General features: G+C 35.9%; 1 protein-coding gene across 8 annotated transcripts in view; it reads left to right on the top strand.

Moving 5' to 3' along the window:
- PPP1R12A (protein phosphatase 1 regulatory subunit 12A) overlaps positions 1–18,271 on the top strand; it is a 123,606-nt gene that overhangs the window by 72,958 nt on the left and 32,377 nt on the right. For 4 of the 8 annotated variants that reach the window (XM_074574029.1, XM_074574021.1, XM_074573995.1 and 1 more), the window contains exons 4-12: positions 1,625–1,784; positions 3,663–3,807; positions 6,675–6,749; positions 7,184–7,272; positions 7,405–7,562; positions 10,879–11,006; positions 13,923–14,039; positions 14,408–14,623; positions 15,440–15,534. In XM_074574029.1, coding sequence (XP_074430130.1) covers positions 1,625–1,784; positions 3,663–3,807; positions 6,675–6,749; positions 7,184–7,272; positions 7,405–7,562; positions 10,879–11,006; positions 13,923–14,039; positions 14,408–14,623; positions 15,440–15,534 — 1,183 coding nt within the window. The remainder of the gene's footprint in view (positions 1–1,624; positions 1,785–3,662; positions 3,808–6,674; positions 6,750–7,183; positions 7,273–7,404; positions 7,563–10,878; positions 11,007–13,922; positions 14,040–14,407; positions 14,624–15,439; positions 15,535–18,271) is intronic. The other 4 variants (XM_074574013.1, XM_074574004.1, XM_074574037.1 and 1 more) reach the window with 1 other exon arrangement.

Raw genomic sequence — 18,271 nt, 5'->3', positions numbered from 1 at the left:
TTTGTATGTAATGTAATAGATATGTCAGTCTGCTATCCCCTGCCCTAAGGGTATTTCAGCAGTGCCAATAAAATTCTTTCAGTTTGCCAGTTTGTTGCTCTGGCTTTCTAGTTGCCAGTGGATTGAGGAGAGCTTGGTGAAGCCGTTTTATTATAATTTGTTTTATTACATTTTACATAGTAGAATGATTCGCTGCGCTACATATGATCACCTCTATATTATCTATGTTTTTTAATTATGTGATATTAATACTTTCTTTAATGAGGGCCACTATGAAGACTTTGAAAATTAATTAAGATTATTTATGTAGAGTAGTTTTGAAAAAAATATGTTCTAGCTTTGCATAGTCTTGTTTGCAGTCTTCTTCATAGTGTGTTGAGCAGTTAGGAGAGTTACATGATAGGAACAAATTTGCTGGAGAGAAAAACGGTCTGGGGAAGGATGAAGCTTCTGCAGGAAATACTGAAAGAAGGCAGAATTAGATCTGAGTCAAGGAGCATCTATCTCTTTAAGTATTTTTAAAGTCATCTTAACTTCTATTTTGCAGAAATTAAAATTTCAGAAGACAGAAGAACAGTATGTATTTCCCAAGTCCCTGCATACCAGTGTCTTAAGATTAGACAAATCATACACATAAAATAATTTTCCTGAACGTTGGCCCACTGATTTTCTGTTAGAGGTCAACCCAGATACAATTTGTGCTGTTCAGGACCACAATTCCTAAGTCCCTTTTCTTCACAAAGTTGCCACCATTCAGTCAGCATAGATACAGCAATGCTCACGCGTAGTTCTCTTCATGACCCCTTTCCCGCTGTGTTCTTTAGATCACTCCATGTAGTAGTAATTAGAAAATGCTTGCAAATACATGCTTTGCTTTGCCCATTCAGGGTCTGGGAATTTTTTCCAATCTGTTTAACCTGATGTGTATACTTGTAAATATTATATTGCATTCCTACCTTTTCATCAGTGTATAATTTCTTGTGAGACATAAGTTTTGAGAGTGTTTTTGTGGTGTGGTTTTTTTTTTAACCTGAGGTATGAAGGGAGATTTCCAAAGGCTTGGCTCTTTGAGTATAAGGTTTGTGTTTTACTATGATAGATGACAAACCAGAAATTCTTTATAAAGTATAAAAAATATAGCTCCATCTTTCTTACCATCAATATTGAGAAGCTATGTTCCTCTTCCCCTAGCTATCTCCTTGTAAAAAAATATGTAGCTACTTTCTACAGATACATTGAACCAGACTTATTTTTTGATGCTTAGAAGGTTAAAATGTAATTTTTCTCTTTTTTTAACAGGTCACTTCAGTGATTATTACTGTGATGGTAGACATTCTTAAAAATGAAGAGGCAGTTTTAGTAGCTTTTTTTTCTTTTTCCTTCTTTGGGGAAAAAAAACGCATTATGCATGCAAAGTGTCATGCAGTAATGGAAGTTTTCATAACCTCTTGGGATTCATCTTCAAAAAGATGTTCATATCTAACTGTGAACATTATTCATATTATTTAGTTGTTATTTTATTGTAATACCTAAACATGTTATAATATTTGTTACATACTTGAAGTGTTTGAACTAAAATATTTTGTGTCCTCTCTTCCCCTCTCGCCTTCCCTACCTGAATTAGGGGTTGATATAGAGGCAGCTCGAAAAGAAGAAGAACGAATAATGCTAAGAGATGCAAGACAGTGGCTCAACAGCGGCCATATAAATGATGTCAGGCATGCAAAATCTGGTGGTACAGCACTTCATGTAGCTGCTGCGAAGGGCTATACAGAAGTCTTAAAGTAAGTGTAGTTTCAATGGAATTTTTTCATATTTGATTATCGTGTTGATGTAATGCTGCTTGGAATTGATAGGATGGGACGCTTCTGAATTTAGGGGTCGTATCTTTGAAAATAATTATCTCTAGAACTATCTTTTCCTCAAAATTTGATTTTATGTTTTCAAACACTTATAAATGATGCTGTTAACTTTCTACGTTAAGTCATTCAAAATACGAACACAGTGTACGTGTTGGGTCTGCATACTTATTTTAAAGAAGAAAGTTGTCAAAAAACTTGCCCTGTTTCTAAAGCCAATACCTTTTATGCCAGTTAGCATTCTGGTTGATGCATATTTTCAAGACACCATATTTATTTGCATACATAAAGCGGAGTTTGTAATCCAGACTAAAGGTTTTTAGGCCTAAAGAACAGAGAATTTAATTTTGCCTTTTTGATATTGTTGTTGAAATCCATGACTCTTGAAATCTTTCCTGGAAAGCTTCAGGCTTTTGGTGTCCCCCTAATTCACAGGTAGCTATTCATTAATACAATACAAGCACATACTGTAACAAAGGTTTAATTTGTTTTTCATTAAAGCTCTGCTCTTATTGAAATAAATCATACTTAATAATACATTGCTTTACTGGATAGTAAATGTATTCGAGTGCTTTAGCAGTACTAGGAACAGTTACATATTGTAACGTGAATGAAAATGAGCACACACCCTGACTGTGTAAGTATTGCTACCTTTAAGGTCTGCAGAGCCTTGTAATGCTTTGTCAACGAAGAAGTTGAATAAAAGAGCTTTTTTAATCATTATAACCATTACATACAATTTACTGGATGAGAGTTCTGCTTCCAAAAACCCTGATGAAGAGAAGTTATTCTGTTGGAACAGAATAGTTTTTGTTTTAGAATCACGTGTCTGTAAGGAAGTTTTATGTATAAGTGGGCAGGTTTTTTAGCTCTCTCAGTTAGTGTCTATTTTGTAGTCTAGTCCAGGTATTTCTCATACGAGGGGAAAAATATATGTGCAGGCAATTTTCATGATGGCTTCAAATTATCAAAAATGAGTGCTCTGTGTAGGATGCAAGACTGCAAGACTTTGCAGCTGAGCATGTGTGAAACTTGACTCATTGGAGGATATTGCTATAAGTATATTGGCTCTTGAGAAATGGAGAGAATTTTTGCAGAAGAATACTTCACAGTCATGTGAGTTTTAATAATTGTGGACAGTGTTTGAGAGAGCCGATGGCCCTTTACACAGGTTAAGTGTCTGTAACCCTTGTCAGGTTAAGTGTCTGTTGTCAGCTTGACACTCGCGTCAAAACCATGCCGAATTTGAGTGTTGAATGCTGGCTGAAAAGCAGGTCCTCTATTTGAGGAGCTCTGCTCCATCTCAGAGAGCAACTGGGACATGTGAACTTTAGACCATTACAACATCACATGCTAATGACAGGAGCAGATGCAAGTTTCAAGCAACTAATACTAGAATAGAAGAAGGTTTTAATAATTTACTGGATAAGAACAATGTATCTTAACAATTTTTGACATTTTACAGCTCTCCTTTCCTTAAAAGGGCTTTTCTATATTACTGCACATGTAGAGAAAAATATCTAACTGTATAGAAACAGTGGACTTTGAATGAAGAAGTGAATAAAGAAGAAAATGGAAAAGGCTATTTTTCTTGAATTTTCCTTAGAAATATAAATACTTACTGAACAATGAAAAGGCAAATGTTTCTGTAAGGAAATAAAATTAACCAATTGTCAACCGCCCAACTAAAATATGTATGATGAAAAAGGAGAAGGATACTATTGTAGAATAACTTGATGATTTCATGACAATTTATTTATCCCTGTCACCAGTGTCAAGATCTAATTCTTTTAATTTCTTTAGGCTTTTAATACAGGCTCGCTACGATGTAAATATTAAAGATTATGATGGCTGGACACCACTTCATGCTGCTGCTCACTGGGGTAAAGAAGAAGCATGTCGCATTTTAGTGGAAAACCTATGTGATATGGAGGCTGTCAACAAAGTGGTAGGATTTTTATGTAATCCTTGTCAAGATACAAAGTTCTGGTCTCTAAAGTGACTTTAGAAGCCAGGGTAAGAAAAGTGATGATAAACTGCTGTTTACTGTACGTGGAGCTTTATATAATGCATGTTTTGTCAAAACAGCATGTTTGTGTTCAAAACTAAATTCTCTGGTCATCTAAATTAATTTCTAGGCCCACTTTATGCTTAGTTCTATATTAAATGATCCATGTAATCTTTGACATGGAAATTCAAAATAGAATGGGTTTATTGACATTTCAGAGGTACAAAATCAGTGGCTTGATGGGTTGCATACAGGCCTTCATTTGATCACTGAAGACAATGATGATGCCTTTGGGTATTGTTTTAAAATCAGCTTGTCTTGGCAGACTAAAGAGTTATCCCTATATGCTGGTTTGGGTGCACTGGAAGAAACTTGTAGGCATCTCTGTACTCTCTAGATATAACTTGAATGCTTCCTAAGCTGTATTTCCTTGACTTTTACGCAAAGGCCCTTGTAGCTTTGCAAGATCTTGCTCCCAACAGATAGAAATATATTTGTGATACGCATAGGCATCACAAGGATCCAAAACTTTTCATTCAACTGTGTAAGTGCTGAAGCTCTCTTTCTTCTCTTTGTGGTACATTTTACAGATAGATTCTGATCTGCTTCCAATTTCTGTCCACACTGTATATGTAAATTACCTGCCCAACTTTAAAGATGCATTCTTCATTGAATTTTTTCATAAACTTTTTAAAATAAAGTAGGGAAATATGCAGATACGGGTCATGAATTAGCAAGTATTTACTCTATATAAAGGCAAAACAACTCCTGCTTAACATTTTTGGGTTTTGTCGACTTTTTCTTCCTTAGAAATTGAGGTTGCTTATAGACAAATCAGTGAATTCTGGAATTAAATTTCAAATAGCTTCAACTCTGTTTCTGTATAATCCTTATAGAACTTCTGCATGACTGTATTTTGTATCAGGCGATCAAAAGCTGATGCAATTATTTGAAGCCAGTTTATCAAGTTATTTGTTAGACTTTTTACTGAGGTGAAAATGCAGAGGATGGTATTCTAGAGAGTACTCTCAAGAAAGTATTTTCAGCTCAACTGGGGCAAAATGAAGAATAAAGGAGGTACAGAGAGGTGTAAGCCGTTTTATTTGGTGTATGGGCTTGTCTGTGCAAGCTAGGAAAGTTTTGGCTGTTGTGTTCTTGAGTAAGCTAGTAAGCATTTTCGCTTTTGGAGATAAAAAGATTGGCAACTCCTCTGGATTTGGTTTCAGTTGTAGGCGCTTAGCATCTCAGAGAATTCAGCCATTATTGTTTAGGCACTTGACTTCAGGCATTAACTTTTATGGATTTGGTTTAGTTATAACCTTCCAACGACAACAGTTTTTTGTGAAGTGATTTTTTTTGAGGTCAAGGTAGGTCTAACTCATATTTTTTGGAAATAAAGCCACTTAATAGCTACCTGAAAACAGAAGGCCAGATTAAAAACTGTAGTCATAATAATGCAAATGTAAACTTGAGATAATTTTGTTGTTTAGTTTCTGGGTTAGTGCTGTGTTATACTAAATGGAATAGTTCGAATGTCAGAGGACCTCAAGCGTTTTTGGGTAATGCTCGTTGAAAGGTGCACGTGCTTCTGCTGTATGCAGAAGTTTTATGGATGTGAAAGCTAGTGGTTTGAAAGTCCATCCTTTCTAACTATTTAGGGTGGCCTTCACAGTGTAATTAGGAATATGTTTCGAGAAACTGAAATAAACGGAGACAAATATGAACATCTTTAATTATCTTTATAAGCTGCTGTGACGACTTCAAAATGACAGCTCTGTCTTTATTGATGGTTATTGTAGGGAAGTACTTACTCAACTGATCTTGTCATGATACTCCCGACATTTCAGTAAGTCCGCTCAGTGTATTGAGGCAGCTGCATTTATACCAGTGGATCTAGGACTTTGCCTAGATTCCAGCCTTCTTGTATTTGAACGCAAACTTACAAATACTAAGTATTGTATTGCAGTATCAAAGTAAGTCAGGCTTCCTTTGTGAAACTGTGAGCTTCAGCCCTTCTCATCTTCAGGTAGAGATGAAGAAAGGGAATTTTTGAGATCTTTTCCAATTCAGACCTTAAAGATGGAATCTCACATCCTGTGGGCATCTGGTTGAGTCGAGAATTGCAGTGACTATGTAGATGTGAGATATGGCAAGCTGAAGAAATTGCAGCTGACAGCATTACTCTGTGTTAATGAATCACATGATGATCTGTTTGTTCAAGTACGTCCCATGGAAATCATGCACTAAGGGGGTTGTAGCAGATGTTTTCTAAAATGGAATGTAAAATACTGTTTTACTGTAAAAATGTGAAAGCATGACTACTTAAATTTAGTATAGCATGCTTATGTAATTTAAACAGTAAAAAATCAATCTGTGTATGGTAATCTAAGAGGGACAGGATACTGAACTGCTCAGGATCCATCCATACAGCTGCTGTTGGAATAGCTGTTTGGAACTAATATTGTGAGAATCATATTCGTTCAATCTACTTTTCTTTTCGTTGATAGTTTTTTTTTCCCCTTCAAAGGACAGAAACATTTTATGAAGTCATGTTTTTATCTCTTAAAACCCATGTTTACTCATCAGGTATAGGTGTTTCTGTTTCAATTACCCAGAAAAAGTAATTTTGCACAATTGTTTTCAACTACTGACAGACTAACAGTTTGTAATAGAGCTTGGCTTATACTTTCTAATTTCTCTCTCTGAATGTGCTCCTTACCTGCATCATCATGTGATAAGGCATCGTAATCCATTATATTTAAATTCCGATGTACAATTACGGTGTTTTACTTCTTTCCTTTCTCCAGGGGCAGACAGCATTTGATGTGGCAGATGAAGATATTCTAGGATATTTAGAAGAATTACAAAAGAAGCAGAATCTGGTAGGCCTTTTGCATATAAAGATACATATATACACACATTATACTTTATTATACATATGCTTATGGTATGCATCTCAGAGCAGCCTATAGATTAAAAACAAAGGTTTGATTTGGGGCTCCACGTAATGCCACAGTCACCTCAAAGAATCTTTTATGCCCTTACTTGGTCAATTATGGTGACCAAAAAGCCTTGGAAGAAAGAAGGTCCTCTTCTACTTGCCTTGTCCAGTGGGCATTTTATGATCTGAAGCATCAACAATGAGCTGCTTACTTGGAATAACAGTTCCTGAGATTTTAGAATTTTGAACTTTAACACTTTGAAAGCTTATACGCGTTCTAGTGTTTGTAGTAGTTAAACATTACCCTCCGTTTGTAATTTTGTCTCACTGATACTGTTCTATCAATTTAACTGCATCATTCTATATGTTTTGAAGCTTCATAGTGAAAAACGGGAAAAGAAATCCCCCCTAATTGAATCCACAGCCAACATGGATAATAATCAGACGCAGAAAACATTCAAAAAGTAAGTAAACTAGGAAAAATGATAAATTCTTAATAAAAAAAAAATAATTTTACAAGCTGTCACAAAAGTCCTACTTGCCAGGCATTAGTAAATTTTTCAGGACTTAGTAACTATTTTTCTTTTCAAACTCAGTAAGGAGACGTTGATTATGGAGCAAGAAAAGAATGCAACTAGTATAGAGTCTCTGGAGCAAGAAAAAGCAGATGAGGAAGAAGAGGGAAAGAAGGATGAATCCAGTTGTTCTAGTGAAGAGGAGGAAGATGACGACTCAGAATCTGAAGCAGAGACAGGTATGTTATTTGGAGTATTGTCTTTCTTTAAGTTTTTACTATATAAATTTACTTCCTTAATACCACATCATACAGAGTTAAGTATCTTAAGTTTCACGTATTCTTCTGCATTTCACTAAGCTTCCAATCATTTTAAAGCAAGTCTATATATGTCTAAAGTCAATTCATAACAGAGATATCAAATAGATGTCTTTACTATTTTGGTTAAAGGTATTAACCTACTTATTTGATTGGCTATTTAAGAATTGATGCTTTTAATTAAATAGTTTGAATAACAGAAGTCTTAAGTAGCATGTCAGAAAACACTGAAGGAGTTAGAAAATCAAATCAGAAATGAAAGCTTCGTAGCAGTGTTTGCTTGTGGAGCTGGTATAGAAATTGGAACAGAGTGCAAACATTCTCATTTGTTCTTGCCATCCTGAAGTAATTACCAATTAATCTGTCAACCTTGGCTCAGGTATTCATAAAGTAACGGTGCATATATTTTCATTGTGTACTGAAATAAACTTTTAAAGGTGCCATTTTAATGTTAACAGTTACTTTATATACAACTTCATTTCAAGACAGAGGTCCTTTGAAAAGTTTGGAATTATATGCAAAGAAAGACGTTACTCTGTATTTCTCCAGTGGAATTTATGTGTGGTTTTCCTTGAACAATTATCTGAGTCTTAAAGCAAGTAGTGATTTAAGAACAGCATAGCATCTTTTTCTTTCAAATCAGAAAACAAATGTCAGGCAATCAATGTTCAATCCTAATAAAGAATTTTAGGACAGCAGTGCAGCAATACAACACATAGACACAGATGTCTTTAGAAACTGTTAATATTTTATATTTACACTTTTTAAAATAAGTAACCCTTTTTGGTTAGCCGTCGGTTCTCATTTTAAAACATTCTTTCTAATTTCACCTGAAAAGATAAGATGAAGGAGGGAGGGATTTTAGAGCTAACCAATGTATCGTAAATATTTAATGTAGGCAGAGATAAAAATAAGTTGTAAAACCAAACTGTCTATTACGGTTTAATTATTTTTGTATTTTGAAATATACCAGCATTTCAGTGTTAAGCTGGAAAACATGTCTGTCAAGCTTTGTAATTAGTCTTTCACCATAGTATACTTGCATCCCTTATTTACAGAGAATGAGCTTCAATAAACTCAAAACCCTTTTAATATATAACATGTAGTAATTTCTCAGTCACTGAGCTAACTGTAATGTCTCCTGAACTTTATGACTCTGGTAACTGTTCTATTCGTTACCAGTAGATAGTTTGTGCCAGGAAAATTTGACTGTGACACAAGAATTAATTTATGTAAACTTTGGGGTTTTTAATATAAACAAGACTTTATCATACTTTATTTGGCAAGCTAGACTTTAAGCTTTTCCCTGTAGAGCTGGATCTCTAAATTCCAAGCTCGTACTTACTCTTTTTTCACATTATTCAGCTTAAGGTAGTTTTCTGGTGAAAAATATTAAGATTATAAGGAGCATTCTGGTTGTAAAATATTTTAACAGTGTTCAATATTCTGAAGTACCAGAAACTGTGTTTTCTACTCTATTGGGATATTTGAAATGTTTTCCTAAAACTTACATTCTGTTTCATTGATTATGTGAGACTACAGTTTAAAGAGAAATAACTTTTCTGTCTGTAAGACCGAGAAGGGAAATATGAATATGAAGCTAGCATCTCCTCAAGGACAGGGAAACAAACTGAAAAATAAAATTTTCAGTGGTTCCAATTTTTTAATTTACTTTGAGGTGATTTAATGTTTTCTTTGAAAGTCAATATTAGCTCTGTCATGCATACAGCTGTGTTCTTGCTGTCCTTGAAGTAATTTCAGAATACAGTTGTGAAAAATCCATTTTTCTCCTTCCATGCTTTCACTCCTGATAACTTTTTCTGTATATTTTAAAGCTATATTACTCATTTGCAAATTTCCAGCAGATCTGCCTGTGTATCATCTCAAATCATAACTGTCAGTCTGCATTGTCCTGTTGAACTTTTTATCACCATGACCTAGAAGTTTACCACAATTTATTTTCACTTGTGTTTAAAAAGAGCGTCCCATTAAGTGCAGTTAGTCATGTAAGCTGTTTTTTATATTTGTATTTTAGTGCATAAATAATTATTCAAAACATCTGTTCAGCTATGTCCGTAACTGAAACACATGTGTAACAGCAATACCATTAATTATATGATTTCCAATCGTAGATTGGTATTTTCGTTGAATTTGAGTGTTAGATGCAAGAACACTATGAAAACATTGCATACTTTCTAAATTATCTGTTCCTATGCTGGATGGGTAGTGTAGATATAAGGTACATTTATAGTAGGATCAAAACGAATGGGCACTGAATCCCATGTTGCTCCATACTGCACAGATGGGATGGAGCATCCTGCTGCAGAGAATGTTCAATTTGAATAGGTGAAACAGAAGTGAGGTGTAAGATTATGAAGCTCAAGCAAGCACAGTGACAACAGTTGTTGGATCACAACCATGGCATTTTCTGTATGTTTGTGTAAGAGGGGCGTAAGGTACACAGACAAAGGACAGAGGAAGAAATGTGGGCAGGAGGGACAAAGCAGAAGAGGGTAGAGTAGGTAGATAGTCAAACTTAAGTAAGAAAAACAAGGGACAAAGAAGGGATGAAGGAAATGGAAAGCCGGAGCTCTGGGAGGCCAGTCCCTGCCTCAGCTCATTCTGGTGACTGGAATCCCTGGCTGGGTTCTCTGTGCAGTTAATTATTTCTTTGCACTCAACATACACACTTATCCGAGAATAAATGTTTTACTTTGAATTAGCATCTTCCGTAGTTCAAATTAACTCTTAAATGCGAACATATCTCCTACTGTTAAATTTTCATGGTTATTAGTCATCCACTAAAATACAGGCTGCCCGGAGAGGCTGTGGAATCTCTGTCTCTGGAAGTTTTTGAGACCTGACTCATCAAAGCCCTGAGCAACCTGGTCTGTACACAATATTGACCCTGCTTTGAGCAGGAGGCGGAATTAGGTGACCTCCTGAGGTCACTTTCAACCCAAATGATTCTGTGGTTCTGTCTCTGCGTCTCTGAGTGTTTAACACTTGCTGAATAACAAAAAAAAAAATGTTACGTGCATGACAGTTATTGAAAAAAAGACGGACCTAACTAAGATGCAGATGGGGAGCAAGGGGGAAAACATTGAGGAATAAATAATAAAATCCCATTTGGAAAGTTGTCTGTCAAATATGTTCAAAACAAATTCAGTTCTGTGTGGTAGAAGTGAAGAAATTGTGAATGACAAATGGAAATTAAAATCTTGTAACTGTTTTGCAGATAAGACCAAAACGTTGGCAGCTGTAACGAATAATGCAAATACCACAAGTACACAATCTGCATCGGTAGCTGTGACAGCGCCTTCAGTAGCCGGTGGACAAGGGGCACCTACATCACCTGTTAAGAAGGTAAAATAAATTACCTTTCTCATGATTTTAAATTTCCGTTCTTCTGTGTAAGCATACAATTTTTGATTCTTATATAAAAAGTGTATTCAGTTCTCCAATGGATTAATGAAAATATGCACAGATTCCTAAAATATTTAGTGTTTTTCTACAGAAACCGTGTTCAATTTTTTATAATTTTGAATGGTTTTGATTCTAAACAGCGATCTAAAATACAGAACTATGAAATAGCTGAACATAAGATCCTTTTAAAAGAGCAAAAATCTGTTGCGCAGTGAGTTGAGTTCTTGTTTTTCTGAATCTAAACTTCATCTTTTGAAAGTCTTTTCTATAACAGGCACCTGCAAAATTTTTAGAAACTACAGTTTTACTGTCTCTCTGTGTCTGTATTTGTGATGCATTTAAGGCGGGGGAGGGGGGGATGGGGTACTTTCAGAGTGCTTGGAAGGATTCAATTAGTGCTTAGGTGCAGAAGTTGAAAATGATACCTGAAATAAAAAGTAGAAAGTCCTGTAGGTCCCAGCTCTCATTGCAATATGGTTAGGACCTCATGGAAGAGCTAGAGAATCGGGACACATAATTTATTCAATGCACAGCTCAAAAACACACCTAGCAAAGCCATACAGCATGCAGGAAGCTTTTTTGCAGCTTGATGTGAAAAGTTACTTGGAACAAATTTTAGTTTTGCTTGTCAAAGGGAAGATATGTATGCCTGGAGAAAAAAAAACGCAGTAGATAATAATGCGTAGTCAGAAGGTGGTACACAAGTCAAACTTTTAGAATATCAAAGCAAACTGGATAGTAAGCCAGTAAGGCTTCATTTGTCAATTGTTGCAACTTTTCTATACACATCATATTCAAAGCGTAACCCTCTACTGATGCTTCTGAAGAGCGTATTCGGGAGAAATGGTAGCCATGATATACTGAAGCCACAGTAGAGAGAGAAGAAGTACTGCTGGGCCAATTGCAGGAATTGTATTTAGCTCCCGAGAGCTTACTGGAGTTATACTTTCATATTCACAATAGAACTTAATGATGATTCCTCTTACAAAGTACACTTCAATATAACAGATGCAGTGAATATATTGCCCAATTGCATCATGTTACGTGATACTGTATGACAGGGTTGGGCCAGCCTTCCTGATCCCAAGAGCTGCTTTACAAAAAATCATTATGACTGATGTCCACAAGATTTATCTCAAAAAAAAGTGAGAGCAAAAGGGGAATTGTGGGCACGGCTCACCAGCAGGAATGAGTTCTGTTTCCCCTCACCGAGCTTTGTGGCTGGACAGACAGCTAGATTCCAGGGTGATCTTGTGACGTTAATCTAAACAGTTCCTGCTTGCTCAATAAGGAATTTCGTTTCTCTGTAATGTGAGCTGCATTTGAATTGTTCGGGAGCTGTGCCACAAGTTCTCCATGCAAAACATAGCAAATGCATGAGGGAGGGAAGACATTGTGAGTAATTGCTGGTTTGCTAACTGTGTCTAACTGGAATGAATTCAAATATATTGTGTGAATTTTATTGCAAGGAAATAGGCCTACTTTATAGAGTTTATTTTTTGAAATCACTTTAGTACTACAAGCATTTGTGACAGTTGGGCAGTTTAACTGATGTGCTCTCCATCCAGTTTTTTTACTCCACGTAATTCTTTTTGCACGCTGGAAATTCTATGATATCTAACACTTACAACACTTCAGTTTTCTTGTAATTGTCTGAACTTCATCTTGAAGTCAAAAGTTTCCTAGCTTGTCTCTTCCAATCATTTTATTTCATATTATGCAAAAGCCTTCTAAGCTATATGACTTTCAGCAATAGGACGTTACCAAGTTGTTGCTAGCTGGCGTGTGGCTTGATATTCCAGAGTTGAATTATCAAACTGACTTTTTTTTTTGGTAGGTGATTAAATAATGAAACGGGAGGGGGGGGGAGGAACTTTTTTGTAAGAAGAAGAAATAAGTATGATTTTAAGCTGAACTATATCCTTTTATAAATCATTAATACACTGGCATTTAGTTTATTCTAATTTTATCATCCAGTAATTAATGGCTTATCTTTTGGTCTTAAAGGTAAAAGGTGCAGGTTAAAAGTCAACTGTAGTTATTGTTCTAATACTATATGTGAAAAATTCAAGGCCTTCTGTAGCTACAAAATAAATGTACATTTATATCAAGACTGATCATCTTGTAACATAGCACATACATAGGATCTAGAAAAGCAGTTGCAGCTCATATCAATAAACAAAAAGGCTTTAAACGGTTTTTATTAATGAAGGTAAAACAGCACCGTACGTGTGACCTTGCACCTGCTCTTGCACCTTTTCAGGTTTGCACCATCTGTGCTACTGCAGCTACTATTGCGCTTTTACACCATAGATGGCCAAACCGTACATTGCTCAGAAGTGGTGCAGATGCAGTGTATGTACTAAGCTTGAATTTGGGTTTTCTTCAATCCATACGGCATTCAGTAATGCTGCTTTCTGTTTGAGGGTACTGAAGTGAGGTGAGTTTGGGAGTGAGGCTCCCAAAGTGGAGGGTTTCATAGCTAAGCTAGCATGGGATGTGTGTGATTAAGGGATATGAATGAAATAAGGTAAGAAGATAAGAAGTACATTAGTGTGGATCTTCCAGTATTCTCAGCCATATGAGGATTTAGGCCATGGACCTTGCTAGGTCAACAGGCTTTGCTGTCCTCTTCTATGTAATTCTGTCTCTGAATTAGCTAAACATACTGTGTTGTGTTTAATAAGGATCTGTTACTAAGGTTTTAAGTCTCTTACTGCTTTTTGGTATTTTGTGCTGTAATGAAGAGCTACATAACATAAACATAGGAACAAACTATGTTGTTTTAAAACAACCTTTTGTTTCTGTTTTCCATTCTTTCAATCTTCATCTTTGTCTTGTCTTAATTGGCTTTAGTATGATTTCATTCCTCCTATCATGCCTGTCGTGGAGTCAGTAGATCCTGCATCATGGAGGCAGGGCTTGCGCAAGACTGGCATTGTTCTTGTGCCCAATAAGGGTGAAAAATCTATGGTGAGGTTCTGGTGTGCACAGGTTTGTGTACAGGTTGCAAAATAACATATTTAATCAAAATGTTGATACTGGATTTGCATGTTTCTAAGTTTGCATCTCATGATCACAGTGTGTATTACAAAGCGTGAGTTCTTCCAAGCTAACTTTTAGAGGAGTAGTATACCTTGACCAGTCTTACATTTCTTATCTCATTAACTAATTTAAGAGAAGAGTGTGTAGGTTGTCTCTCACCACAACTTCCCTATGAATTCAACACTTCTGTGATTATTAAAATAAAAGCAGTTGTGTTCTCAGATATCCGCAAGGAGCATGAATTACCACGGGTAATGTAAATTATTAATGTAAATTCATTTACATGTGTTTTATAGTTTCCAACGTCTACAACCAAGGTTTCTCCCAAAGAAGAAGAGAGGAAGGATGAATCTCCTGCTTCATGGAGGTTAGGTCTTAGAAAAACTGGTAGTTATGGTGCACTTGCAGAGATTACTGCTTCCAAAGAAGCTCAGAAAGAAAAGGACTCTACAGGTGTTATGCGTTCTGCTTCAAGTCCTAGACTTTCCTCTTCATTGGACAACAAAGAAAAGGTAATTGTTTTCAGTGTGAAACAACATTTTGAGGAACTGGTCTACCTTACTTAGTATAGAAGTTTGTGATGTATTGTAGAAGACGTTCTCTATTGACTGCGCGACACATCTGTTCTTTACCAAAATTCTGAAAAGTTAAATTGTGCAGCTTCTGCATAGTCTTTATAAAAGTGTGGTATGTACCTTCATTGTCTGGTGAGTCGGTACATAGGTCTGGGGCTTTTCCCTTCGTGGGACTTGTGTTGCTAGTAGTAGTTTTTACACTTAAGGGAGATAAGAGATTTGATAGTTTTGGCATCACTTTGAGAGTGATGTTGAAAGAATCTTACTGAAAAAGAGTCTCTTTCTGTACTCCATAGTCATTTTTTATTGACAAAAATTTAGTTCTATAGTTAAACATGAGTACAGCGAACCAAGTGAAGGACTAATTTGGAACAGGTAACTGAACAGCACTGAACTCATGGTTCTCTTTCAAATACAAGTGTTTAAATGTTTTCAGGATTAGGAATAATACCATACCATACCATACCATACCATACCATAATACTAAAACAGTTGCTTTCTGTAATCAGTGTTGGAATTGTACTGCAGCGAAGAAGAGAAAAAAGAAATCAAGCCATTTGCATTACTAGAACGAAAACAAACAGTTTCCTTTTCCTATTGTAGTCCTTATGTTATTTAACTAAATCTTGAAAATCATTTGTATAATCAGGTCACAATACTACATACAGCTGAAGTTGTTGTAATGATGATTTTCCAGCCAATAGCAGTATAATCAATAATAATAACACTTAATAAAAAATACATGTCTTTCAGGAGAAAGATGGAAAAGGAACTCGACTTGCATACGTTGCACCTACAATACCAAGACGACTGGCCAGTACCTCTGACATTGATGAAAAAGAAAACAGGTGACTATTTTTGTTAAATACAAAATTACATGATTTTAGAGTGGCTGACAAACTTAAAGATTTTAAGATAATGCTAATTTATAGTATTATCCTGCTCTATAGATTATGCTAATCCAATTCCTAAAGGTTTTTAATCTTGTAAATTATAATGACCCTTTTTAAGATCCAAATTATTATATGACATGAGCAGGTCTGGGCAATGAGTGTTGTCTTCTCGGGGGAGAAAATAAATAAAATCCAAAATATGAAGTCATAAACTTTAAGCTACTGAATGGTGCTAAAAGCATTTTACTGCTTTGTCTTGAGCCATCGGGTGCTGCTACTGGGCTTCATTAGTTGATAATAATTTATTTGATAATCGTTTATTTGATAATAACTTGTTATTGTTGTTTGATAATAATAAAATGCTGCCTTTCTTACAGTCTTTGCTTAAAACCTTGCCGTGGAGCAGCAATGACTTACAAAAATCATAGTTAAGTTACAAAAGCAGTTCTTCTATTTTTCTTCTTTACATGTTGACCTTTCTTCTTCTTTTGGAGATTTTCACTTTCTTTGCTGGTATTTCCTCCATAGCTTTCAGTATAAAAGAAACAAAAAGTTTAGGTGCATAGGCTTGTTATCTCTTAGGATTTGGGGTACTTTCATGGCATATTTACGTTGTTAGAACCTTCCCATTTTTCACTTCTCTCCTTTATTGAGGTTCTACGTGGTACGTGGACATTTTTTTGACTTAATATAGAATGCATAGTACAAAACTTAGAAGTCTCTGTAATATCTTGTTTCTGTTGGATCATATCTAGGTAGGTGGATATTGGATGACCTGAACTGAAAATCCTCTCATTGCTCAAAATGTGCTATTGTAATCACTGTAAGACTGATAAATCTCTGAAGAGGAACTTCTTTGTTGTTACTCTTGAGAATGGTTCATTTCAGCACAAGCACAAGAGAAATACTGGCTTTTCTTATGCTTGCAGAATACTATTGCCTAAGTTTAGTCTCCGTGTGACAAATTCTGTTTTGAAACAGGGATATTCCAGCTCCCAGGCTCCCCTAAAGTTCAGCTTAGTTTGTTAGCATCTCTCATGTTACTTGGCCAGATTTTTTTTAATCTGTAGTTCTGTAACAGAGCAGTTTGGAGTTTCTGTTTGTGCTTATTTTCTGGAGTACTGTATTCTTTGAGGCTGGGCTTATTTTTGAGGCTGAGTTTTGGTTTGTTTCTAAGAGATTATTATTATTTCAATTTTTATTCTTTTCAGATCTTCTCAAAAACTCTTGTACTCCAAAAGTATCCTAACTAGATGATACCTCAAGATTAGGATAAATATTTCATTGCAATTTTTTGTCTTAGAAGCTGTTACTACTTGTAACAAAGGGATTAAGTTTTGCTTCAGTGTTGGGGCTCATTTGTGTCCTTCACATGCCGATCTTAAGCATTATGGCTTATTCACAGACAGTTCCAAAAGAGGGTATCAGCAATAGCGTATTTTTCCTCATATGCATTGGGTGAACTGGGGTCATCAGAACCGTTAGTCCCAGTGCTGACCAAAGTATTGACCTGAGAACTTTCTGTGTTCCTGCTTTTAGGCCAGCCTATTTAGGCACCAATACTTTGCCTAGTGTATGATGTGGCAGTCAACCCAGGTTACTTAATTAAAGCCGTAAGAGATTTTTGACATTTAGTCTGCCCTTCTTTGCATGTCAAATTTAACCATCTGCCCTACGGGTACCTTAATAAATTACTACGGTTTCTGCCTTTGTCCCAGATCTCTGTCCTTGTTGATTGGTTTAATGCTGGGTTCTTGTTCTACCTGTCTGAACACCTGCTTGTCTAGCTTACCGATGTCGTGGTGTAATCCAGCTAACGTCGTACTGTGAGTAATGGAAAGGACTTCAAGATGAATCTCAGCTGAACTTTTAGATTAACAAATTTCAGGCATCCTCAGTCAAGTAGCCAATGCTACAGCAAAACATCTAGCAAAGTGAAACCTTCAGTAATTAGAAAAAAAACTGTCACGCACCAGGACCTTTCTGTGGTAGATGATACCTGAGAATTTGGGTTTCAGTTTGGTGGGAAGAGATAACGCTGCAGTGGCTTGTGTTTGGTCCTTTTCTAAAGTTGTTTCTGACCGCAGAAGTGCTAGCATACATTGTTGTGTAAAAAGAGGAGCATTCTGAAGGCTAAAGGTATCTGGACATAAAATACATCTTTGCAAAATTTTATTTTCCCTCACACACCTGGTTGCCTTTTATGTAGTTTTGTGAAAGACCTTTTTTTTCTTCCTTCTATCTGAACTTTACTTAAAATCTTGAGGTGAGATTTTTATTAGAAATTCAGTTTTTTGCGTCTCAGTATCAGTTTTCAGGGTAGTTTTTCTAGGTAGATTCTTGCAGGGTTATTTCTTGCTGCTATAAACTGCAACAACAGGCTGGAAATTCCTTACAACTAAAGTAATGTCAGCTAGTGATACGTGACAGGCCACTCAGGAATGGCTACTGCAGACCTGTTTACACTAGTCTACAGTATTGTGAGTTCTAAAGGCCTAGGCAGCTTTTGAACTTCTTATAACATCCAAGAATGAAAAAACCCATGAAATCAATTTCTAGAAAACCCAAGTACTTTTCCCTTTGCTACACTGGGTAATCTCAGGAGCAAACAGAAAAGCCTTTTCTTCCTTGTATGAGAAAAACACAGCCAGCAATGGTCACAGATAGAAGCTGATGGTTGATTTCATGTTCA

The sequence above is a fragment of the Larus michahellis genome, chromosome 1, assembly GCF_964199755.1.
Source record: "Larus michahellis chromosome 1, bLarMic1.1, whole genome shotgun sequence".
NCBI lineage: Eukaryota > Metazoa > Chordata > Aves > Charadriiformes > Laridae > Larus > Larus michahellis.
This window is presented reverse-complemented; position numbering and strand designations above follow the sequence as displayed.